The sequence below is a fragment of the Eptesicus fuscus genome, chromosome 13 (genome assembly GCF_027574615.1).
Source record: "Eptesicus fuscus isolate TK198812 chromosome 13, DD_ASM_mEF_20220401, whole genome shotgun sequence".
Classification (NCBI taxonomy): Eukaryota; Metazoa; Chordata; class Mammalia; order Chiroptera; family Vespertilionidae; genus Eptesicus; species Eptesicus fuscus.
This window is the reverse complement of record NC_072485.1, coordinates 66,511,161-66,522,302: the sequence shown is the minus strand read 5'-3', so window position 1 is coordinate 66,522,302 and position 11,142 is coordinate 66,511,161. Positions and strand designations below refer to the sequence as shown.

The 11,142-nt window shown below is 36.1% G+C and overlaps 1 protein-coding gene across 1 annotated transcript; it reads right to left on the bottom strand.

Annotated features, from left to right (window-relative positions):
* Positions 1-6,226: 6,226 nt before the first annotated feature.
* On the bottom strand, positions 6,227-7,171 carry LOC103290996 (olfactory receptor 10AG1). The gene has a single exon (XM_008146961.3). It carries the CDS (start codon positions 7,166-7,168, stop codon positions 6,227-6,229), a length of 942 nt encoding a protein of 313 aa, XP_008145183.2. The 5' UTR covers positions 7,169-7,171.
* Between the last annotated feature and the right edge of the window lie 3,971 nt (positions 7,172-11,142).

Here is an 11,142-nt window from a genome sequence, read left to right as displayed (position 1 = left end):
ATATAAAAAGTACAGGTAAGAGATTAAAACTAAATAATTCCTACGACCTCCATAATCCATACTTGCATTTCGTTGTATTCCCTGCCATTTGTGAATGTGCCTTTAAAATAGACTGAAAATCAATCAAAATAAAAGTAATCAAAATAAAAGTATGTGTAATATTTCACACCCTCTTTAGGTTTTATGCCATGCTTTCAGTCAATAAAGAAAAAAAACATGAAAGAAATATAAAATATAAATTAGAAAAACAACAATAAATGGCAGCACCTGTCTCAGAACACCAGCTTCTCTGTTCCATCTGGTCTGTGTGCAGGAGGGCTCAGCACTGTCTCCTCAGTGACCTGGGTTATATCACCATCTCTGTGTCTCGTCACTGGGTGTTGAACACGTCGTCTCTCAGGAATAAGAGCTCGATATAATTATAGGTTTTTTATCATCGGTTATTTTCTACAGGCTGGGTGACTGAGAAAGAAAGACAGCCCTTTAAAAAGTATGTTAGGTGGTTTAAAAAGCCACCTAAATGATGTCCACCAGGAAAACGCAAGAGAGTGCTGTATGTGTGGGATCCAAGAGCTTAGCTACCAGTCTCTGCTTCTCTGGAGTATATTTGGAGGAGGCGGGGGTCATCCTTGTCCCCCTTCTGATTCCCTTCCATACTTTGCCCTCAGGTGCTCCCTCTCCAGGGATGGCCATTTTCTCAGGCTACTCTTCCTTTAGGCAGGATCTGCTTTACCTTTATAAACATGGAAGCCCTCTGGACCTGTAGTCTAACTCCCAGTCCCCATTAAATTTGGAGCCTGGGTAGCAATATATTCCTGAAAATTGGATAATTTCCATTCCTTCCCAATGGGTTTGTGTTCAAATAGAAAGACTTTCTTTAACTATGGGTGAGGGGGAAGAGTTAAGGTAGAATTTAAGGCATCAGAGACAAACAAGTGAGAAAAATATTCTGTACCTACATGGCTTTCCTGATATCACTGGTGCCCCGAAATATACTACTGCATAGATAACTGTCTACTTATAATCTTCTCCTTCCAGATAATGGTTGCCTGCCCCGGAGACACGGGCAATTATCATATAAGTTCAGTGCATGACAATGCTACCAAGGACAACCAGGTTTTGTAAGGCTTCCTGTTGTAGGAAATAGAAAAAGCAGGGACTGTGGGTTGCTAACACATCTCATATATATGAGCAAGGTAGTACTTTCTGGTAATAAAAGATAATCACTTAATGAAATATTCTATGGAAGTTGCATGCTTTATTAATTTTATAAGAATATTTTGAAAATGTGTGTATATGAAACTGTTAGAGATTTAAAAGTTAATAATGAAATCCTGCAGTTATCTACAATATTATAATAAATAGTCTTTGTTTTTAGAAAACCATTTAAAGTTTTATATATATATATTTTTTAAGTAAATTTTTGAAAATTAAAATGTTCCCACATCCAAACCCTGAGCAAAAACCAGAAAACCACAAATCTTTCAGAGACTGTCTGTTGAGCCCTAGCACAAATCAATGCCAATATGACAAACAGTTTTGTGTGTTTTTATAAAGTATACTGTTTTTATCCTGTAATAGTAGCTGTATTCTTTTATTCAGTATTATGTTTATGAGATTCCTCCAGGCTGTTGCACATGATGCTATTTTATTCTTTCTCTTTGCTGTGTCATATCCCAATGAACAATCATTCTATACATTTTTTTTTGTGTCAAATCCTAAATAATGCTACATTGATCATTTTTGTATAAGCTTTGGGTGTACATACTTTCTCATCTCTATTGGGCACAAAAGTAAAAATGGAATTTTAGGGACAGTCATAACAAATAATTGCCATCTAGTTTTCCAAAGTTGAACATCAATTCTGACTTCTGTCAGTGAGTGACAGCTGTAGTTATTTGACATTTAAACAGGAATTTGCTATTAGTATTGTGAGTCTTTTTCACTTTAGCTCCTGTTTAGGTGAGTCATGGTACACCAAATACATATAGAAAATGCTTAAGTGGTAAGTTTACAACTAGTTAAAAAAATACCCCAGTGACCAGGACCCAGACCAAAAAACAGAACATTGTCAGAATCACTAAAGCCTTCTACTTTCTCCCTTCTTTTTAGTTCTCTTTAGTTCACACATTAGACTTAGATCTGAAAATGGGAACTCAGATGCAGATAAACTCTGATTTTAGATTCATTTCAATTGTCTTATGGGAAAGCAATGTGCTAGCTAGATGCTATCTTGATACTTCTGGGATTGACACCATCTTTGCTTGGGCTTTAGTCTGATTCAATTGCACTGCTGCCATGTTGATGCTCAAGTTAGTATCTAGTTCATAGGTAAAATCTCAAAAGTCATGGGCTAATATGGAGATTTTATAACTACAACAAGCATCTCCTATTGTTTTTTTCTCTACTTCTATACTTCCCCCTATTGTGACGCAGAATCCCAGAAACGATAGCCCCCTAGAGAACAGAGGAGTCTCATTGTCCTACTTGGGCTTTCCTGGCAATCTGAAATGTTCTCACTCAAAGGCATTTTACAAGGGCACCTTAGCTCTGTAAGTAAATGTGAAATTCAAAATAATTAGAAACAAAATATTATCTTGCTAATAAAGATATTTGTAATTTACAAAGCATTGAAAGTAGCTGCACAGTAAAACATGAAAGAAGGAAAAAGTACAAATTGCTGGTTATGAAATAGTCATGGGCAAGTAAAGTACAGCATAAGGAATATAGTTAATAATCTATACTAATAAAAGGGTAATATGCTAATTAGACTGGGTGACCGGACATCTCTGGACGTCTGACTTCCTTCTGGATAGTTGTGGGGCGACCAGGCTGGCAGGGGGACCATTGTGGGGTGACCAGGCCGGCAGGGTGGCAGTTAGGGGGCGATCAGGCAGGCAGGCAGGCGAGTGTTAGGAGCCAGCAGTCCCGGATTGCGAGAGGGATGTCCGACTGCCAGTGGGATCAGGCCTAAACCAGCAGTCGGACATCCCCCGAGGGGTCCCTGATTGGAGAGGGTGCAGGCCGAGCTGAGTCCCCCACCCCCCATGCATAAATTTTGTGCACCGGGCCTCTAGTCTATATATATATATATATATATATATATATATATATATATATATATATGCCTAAGTGACTGTTACGACAGACTGACCGGAATGACCAGTTGCTATGATGCACACAGAACACCAGGAGGCAGATGCTCAACACAGGAGCTGCCCATAGCCCACAGGCCCTGATCACTGATAGGGCCTGCCAGCCACCCTCCCAGTCCCTCACCCCGGCCAGCAGACCCTGATCGCCTGATTGGGGCCAAGCCCTCCGGGCTGGGACAAGGAACCGGGGGTGGGTGGTGGTGGATGTGGCCCTTCTCCCAGGGCGACTGAGGGTCGGCTCCCTCCTCGGAGCTGGTGGCCAACCTCCCAGGTCTCTTCCCTGTTCCTCCCCCCGACCAGCAGGCCCTGATATGCCCGCTGCCTGCCCACCTCAGTGGTGGTTGGCTCCTCTCCCTTGCCAGCAGGAACCAGGGGTGGGTGGTGGCGGCGGACATGGGCGGCGAGGGAAGGAGGAGGGGGGGAGGCAGGAAAACTGATAGGCTCTGATTGCTGGCCAGGCCTAGGGACCCCACCCATGCATGAATTTTGTCCACCAGGCCTCTAGTATTATAGTAACTGTATATGGTGCCAGGACGGTACTATACTTATTGGTGGACTTTGTAAATTATATAAATGTCTAACCAATATACTGTTTACCTGTGCTGGGAACCAATTCCAACATGTCATAATTACAAGAGTTTCATCAAAAGGTTGGTGAAGCTTGGGGGGCTCAACATGGGCTGAGCCACATATGTAGTTTACCTGTTGGAATGGCTGGAAAGGCACTTCCCCCAAACCTGAATAGAATTATTGCTTGCAGCCAGGCAGCTCAGAGCATCTTAATTTGCATGTTATTGCCTCCTGTTGGCCAAACACCTGAACAGCTGTGGGCTATTCCTAAAACTGACAATGCTTCTGTAAACCCTACCCTTTGAAGTGTATTATCTCCACCTTGCCTTAGGACAAATTGTGTTAATAAATAGCATGGGGTCCTTAGACAAGGAGTAGTCTTTAGTCTTTAGCTGAAGCTCCTCTGACACCCAATGCCTTTCAAAATTATCTTTTATCCTTGGACTCCTTCTTAATCTACGCATCAGCTCCTTTCTCCAGATTGCAGAACCCTTTGTAATGCTGGGACAAGAATCCCGGCACACCTGAAACTAATATAAAATAATATTGAGTGTCAAAAAGAACATAGCTGCACAAATTCATTATGTTTAAAAAACTAGTGACACATATGCATTTCTGCCACATTATTACCACTGAATGTAGTGAGTATTTAGATATGTTTGTTAGTTGCCTAGTTTAGTGACAAAATAATTTTTGAAATTCTCCACTGAATTTTACTGAATGAAACTTTATTTGGCAAAAAATAACATTTTTCTAAGAACATAGCTCTTATTTGCCCTTCTCTATAAAAAGAAATGTGTTCATTCACATCTATTCAAGATATTAATATTTTTAATGTTTTTCTCTTTTGCCAGTTATTTCTTCTCTCTCAAACATTATTTTTATCTATAATAGGCAGGAAGAACAATGACAAATGCAAGGACTTCTCAATTTCTGTCTCAGCTCTTTCCACCTATAATAGCTTCAGGGTTACACAATTTCTGCTTGGAAATTTTCTTGGAATTTTTTGTTGTTATTACACTTTTCTTTTATTCTTAGATTTATATAGTTTCTAAGAGTTGTATTATCTGAGATTCTTTGTGACTCATTAATTACTTGCTTTGCTCCTTAGATTTATTATCAGGGATTTTCATATATCATCTGGCTGTTTTCTTCCAGAGAAAAAGTAATACTACTCTTGCCTACCTTCATGGAATGAGTCAGGCCCATATAAATGTGAAAAAAATTGACATTTTTAAAAAATGGGACAAAAGCTTGAAAAACATTGCAAGCTTCACCACATTCTTTTTTAAAAATGTTTTAAAGGAACATTTTTTGGTAATAATTCTTTATTGTTGAAAGTATTACATATGTCCCCCCTTTTCCCCCATTGACCACCTCCAGCCCTCCCTCGTCAAGCTTCACCACGTTATTTTTTAACTTTGAATGTCTCCATTCTTGGTGCTGCGTCTCAGGTCCAGGTACTGCAGAGATCTGTTGCCTGCCTATATGAAGGATTCATTAGATAAGAATGAAAGTTTGAAAATAATATGAATAGAGAAATAGCACAAACAACTAACCATTAGGATTTTCCTTATTCACAATGAATATAAATTTATTGTTTGCTTTGTATGATTACATAAATATCTCAGGTTTAGTGTAATAAACTTCAAAATTTCAGTAAAACAAAAGAAAAATGATAGAATGATTTACTCTGAGGTTTCCATAGTTAACATTGATGATTATATTTTTATTGATCATTTATAATGTGTGTGTATAGGTGGCATACAAAGTATGTGTGTGATAGGAAATAGTTACTGTGTTTTTATAGGAAATACTTTTATAAACATTTATTTCCTTTTCCCTAGTTTTCCTATTCCAACTATCATCTCTAGGAAAATATATTTAAAATTAATAACGTGGACATTCCCATGACTACTTCTGAGCTCTTCTTTTTATATGCAAAGATTTAAATAACAATAGTTGTTTTATCATATTATATGAAAATATTTGATATATACTAGTACATAGCCTAACATTCACTGGTATCTTTATACAAACATCATTTACATTCCTAATGAAAGATGCTTATAGCTCTAAAAAATAATTTCTCTGTAGAGTCATTGCTTGGCCTAACTATATATAAAATTTTAATTAATGTTCCATTACCAATCCAGTTTTAAAAATGACTATGACAACTCTATGAAAATGAGTGATATGATTTCCAATATGTGAAACAAGAAATACTATATTACACTTGAGTCTATTACATTGATCCTTGTCAGAAGTTCTTATTGAGAATGAACATTTCACAATAAAATTACACAACTCCCAAAACAGTGATTTGCTATTTGTACTAGTAGACACATACATAACTATAGAACTGAAGACAGAAAAGTATCTCAACAGTATAAGTAACTTCCAACTTGGAAATAAATAGAGTTTAAGATAAATAGCTGTTTAAATTTAATAGAAATCTATATCAATTTCTGTAAATGGACTAATTTTTTTAATGTAGGGAATTATTTACCTAGCAGTTTTCTCAGTGCCATTATGACATCCTTGTTCCTTAGGCTGTATATCATGGGGTTAAATAAGGGAGTCACGATCGTGTAGAAAAGAGACAGCACTTTGTCAGCTCCTGCTGAGTCTTGGGTCATGGGTCTTAAATATGTGATGATACATGATCCAAAGAATAGTGCCACCACTATAAGATGAGATGAGCACGTGGAGAAGGCTTTGCCCCGACTCGTGGCTGATGGCAATTTAAAAATTGTAGAGATGATTTTGCCATAGGAGAGTAGTATCAACAGAAATGGAACCATGACAAACAGCACTACAACTATGTAGACCATCATTTCATTTACAAAGGTGTTCCCGCAGGCCAACTTGACAATTGGGGGGATGTCACAGAAAAAGTGGTTGATGAGATTAGAACCACAAAAAGGCAGAGAGAAAATCTGGACGGTCTGCCCTATTTGGACTGGAACTCCACTGATCCAGGAGCCCGCCACCAGCTGGACACAGACTTTGTAGCTCATAACTAGAGGATAGTGCAGAGGGTTACAAATGGCCAAGTAGCGGTCATAGGCCATCACGGCCAGAAGGAAACACTCCGTGGCTCCCAGAATAAGAACCCAGCACATTTGTGTAGCACAAGCAACTAAAGATATTGTTCTTCGTTGGGTCCAAAGATTCGTGAGCATTCTAGGGAGTGTAACTGATACATAGCAGATTTCCAAAAAGGAAAAATTGCCAAGGAAAAAATACATGGGGGTCTGGAGAGCAGGGTCCAGTTTTGTAATTAGAAATATGATGCTATTTCCCATCAAGATAATGATATAGATGATTAAGAATAATCCAAATAGAAACCACTGGAGATGAGGAACATCAGCAAAGTCCAAGAGAACAAATTCCATCAATTTAGTTAGATTTTCTGCTGGTGTTTTTTCTTGGTGTTTCATCTGTGGGAAGAGGAAATTTACTGTGTGCTTTTATTTTTATCTTCATGGATCAATGCCTGTTCTTTAAATTGTTTGTGGATGTTGAGATTGGTTTTCATGATCACTGCAATTATTTCTAATTTAACAATATTACTATTGATACATTTCCCATTCTCTCAGTGTAGATACTATAGGTCAGGTGTCCTCAAACTATGGCCCAAGGGCCACATGCGGGTGTTTTTGCCGTTTTGTTTTTTTACTTCAAAATAAGATATGTGCAGTGTGCATAGGAATTTGTTCATAGTTTTTTAAAACTATAGTCCAGCCCTCCAACGGTGTGAGGGACAGTGAACTGGCCCCCTGTTTAAAAAGTTTGAGGACCCCTGATAGGTTATCACTGTAAAATTTCTTGAAATTTCCTTTAAGATCATTGTTTGTACTTCCTGAATAGAACCCCAAATAAACCAAACTATGTCCCGCTCCGCATAGAGACTGGCAAAATTGGGAGTTGTTAAAGATAGACCCATAGCTTTGCCATATGATCTAACTTTTAATGAATTACAGTTCTTGACAATCCAGCTCTATGTCAAAAATTATCTTCTGTATACATTTTCAACTGCTTGTGGCAATCCTTCTTTCCCTTACGTCACTCGATTATCTTGAATATACATGTCTTTATTGTACAGTTCATATTATTAGGTAGTTTAAAAAAGAGGAGATAATATTTTATTGTACATAGTGGTATAAAACAAATTATTTTTTTAGTAGAATACCGAGTAGGGAAAATAAGAGAGTTTTATTCTGGAAAAGTTGCCTGGGAACACAGATACAGATAGAAACAGTAAAGAGGGAAACCCTGGGAAAACAGGAATGGCCGGGAATGTGCATGTATGTGGGCAGGAGGAGAACTATGTTGCCTGTGATATTTACCCTATGTGCCCCTCCGCTATTTTTGTTGTTCCTTAAAACACAGCACTTTAGGTAACCATTTCTCACTTTTTTTTTTAGGAATAAAGATAATTGAAACTAATGATGGCTACTTTGATCATTTGCACAAAGGTTTTATGATTGCAAGTCAGGGCCTTATTTTATTTTTTTATTTTATTATTTTATTATATTTTAATTTTTGTGTGTGTGTTTAATTGGACTTCAGTTTGAATCCTAATTCCTAAATCTGTGTTAAATAAAGCAAGTGTTTAATATGGTTCGCTTCTTTATTTGTGATAATTAAATGAAATCATATTGGTAAAATTGCCTATCAATTTTAATTATTATCCTATAATTATAATTATGAATATGATATTATGTTCTTAAATTTTTAGTCCCCAGTGTTATATAACATATTGCCTAGCAAAAAATGTATTTAATGGAGTTATTGAGTTACTTGGTGATTACTTTTTCCATTCTTTTCTTTCATCAGTACAGGGATAAAGGAAGGTGAGTGACACCCCTCGGGTACAAAATTTAAGAGTCACTCACTCATTTTCAGGGCTGGCTGATTCCGTATTATACAATCCTGAACGTGTGTTCCTCCTTAGATATTGTATCCCAAGCATATCTTGACTCAAGATTGGTCCCAGCCCTGCCTTTCATTTCTCTGTCCTGGTGAACCATGTTCACCCAACACAGTGGAACTATAGTGTCATGGATAAACAATATATTCCTACCAAGATGCACAGGATTTTAATTCTAGCTTCCCACCTGCATGCTGTGTGGCCTTATGCAAGTTGCTTAATTTCCCTTGGCTAACTTACGTTAAACACAGGATTTTTATATGAGTTAATGCATTTAAGATATCCAAAGTAATTTGAAGGAGTTCTGGCATTTATGAAAGCATTGCTAAATGCTAGCTATTATTATTGTTATTTCAAACTCATTTAAATTAAATTTTACTCTTTCTTCTAAGCTGCAATTAAAAATACCCTCTAATTTACTTTTTCTTTGTAGCACATGTTTAAAATGAAAAAGGACTAAGATCTTAAAGCTATCAATCAGAGTGTTAAAACTGGATTAATTCTCTGCCAATATTTTTGCTTATGTTATTGTCTCTAATCTGTGGGCCTAATACCATGATTACTCTCACTACCCAGCCATAGTCTTGCAACTTGGCTACTTCCTTTTGATGACTTTTCTTTTACCATTACTAATGATCTGGAGGCAAGGGCTGTGACTATTTTCTACCTGGGAACAATATAGGTCTTAGAAAATGCCTGATTCCCAAACTGAGTAAAGCATCAAAAATTGTTTAAGTGAAATCATTATTCTTAAAAGGGAGAAAAGGATAAATATATAATGTAATAAGATTCCAATTTTTATGTATTGCATTTATGAATGGCAGCATTTAATAAAATAATTTAACCCTTATTTAAATAAAGTGATTTCTGGTGCTAAAATATATATGCAGTTTCTAACTGTACAAACCCAATTTTGGTGATGAAATCATAAATCTATTTCATGAAATATGTCAGATTTGTTTTTGTTTTTCTCGAGAGGGGAGCAAGATTGAAAAAGCAGAGATCTACTTTTGTGCTTTAACAAAATTATCTAAATTTCTCTATTTTCTTGTAAATGTTTAAGTACTTATTAATCAAGGAAAATAAAATTCAATGTTTAATCATTTTATTTTAAATGCCAGTCTCCATTCCTTGAGTAAATCCAAATAATTAAGAAAATGTATACAATATTATAATTTGTTAGCTATAAAGAGCTAACCAAGCTTCAAATATATTTATGTATTTGGTATAAAATTTCAAATTAAACCTTGAAATTAATAAAACATCATATAGAACTTAAACATTTCTATTATATTAGAAGTCCTTAATTTTATTTTATTTTTTAAAATAATTTTTTAAGCTTTCCTAATGGTTGTACTTTATTCATGGACTGTTTTAATTTAAATCTCCTGTTACTATATCAAGTTGAATACATAAATATTATACTTATTTGTTACATGTTGGCTCAAAATGAAGTATTTTATAATATTACCTGTACCTGAAAAATATTCTTCAATACTACAGTTTACAGTATTTCAAAGTGATTTAACATCATTTCATTGTAAAATTTAATAAAATTAGAATACGTAAGAGTTGCTTTAAAACAGACACATTTCCTACTATACGTTAAATATTAATTTTAAATTAAGAAATATTAACTAAAGCTTAATATCTTATAAAATAGTTCATATTTACCTTTCTTACTTTGGATGTTGCTGATTTTTCTTACTATACAGGGTTTAAATATTTAAATTAATGTAGGTGAAATACTTGTTTCATCAAAGATATTGAAGCCACCTTTAAAATATTCTGTTCTTTATAAATCAAAGGTGCTCTTTAAATAAAAGTAAGTCATCTCTACCCCAGGGATCTCTTCCACCTAACACATTTAAATTTTCAATTATACTTTCAAACTTTACTTCTAAGAAAATGAGAATGTGGCACTAGTCCAGCTGAGGTATTAGAAAAGATGCCAAGAAAACAGGCTTCAATTCTGGGAAAGACAGATTTTTTTCAACACTTATATTGTTTAAGATCTTGAGTTGGAATCAATTTCTTATAACAAACATAGGCTGTTGCTTCCTATTATTTAGTAAATAGTGACTTCTAAGGGTTTATGCTTATGAAGAGAAAACATTGACAAGATTGGGAACTCCTATAGTCACGTGATGCTGGAAAGTGACTAGGAAAGTTTATTACAAAGTATCAGGAGCCATTTGTCATCGTGGAAAACAGAGAGGAAGGTGGTGAGAGGCCTCAGGGGAACCAGATGGGACACAGCACAGCAAAGGGGCGAGAGGCAGCCAGGCTGAGCTACTGCAGATGCACATCTAACAAGCAGCTCAGCCGAAACGGAGTTCTGAGCCTATTAATGAGCACAGAGTAATTTCATGCATGGGTAGAAAGATCTTCTGATGCCACAGAGTATAAATTTCAGAAAATGGCTCAAATACAAGCGAGAATTTACTTAATGGAGAGAGCTTACCAAATTGGCAAATTATG

Coding starts and splice junctions, on each gene's coding strand:
- LOC103290996 (XM_008146961.3), bottom strand. CDS start 7,168: ATGAAACACCAAGAAAAAACACCAGCAGAAAATCTAACTAAATTGATG.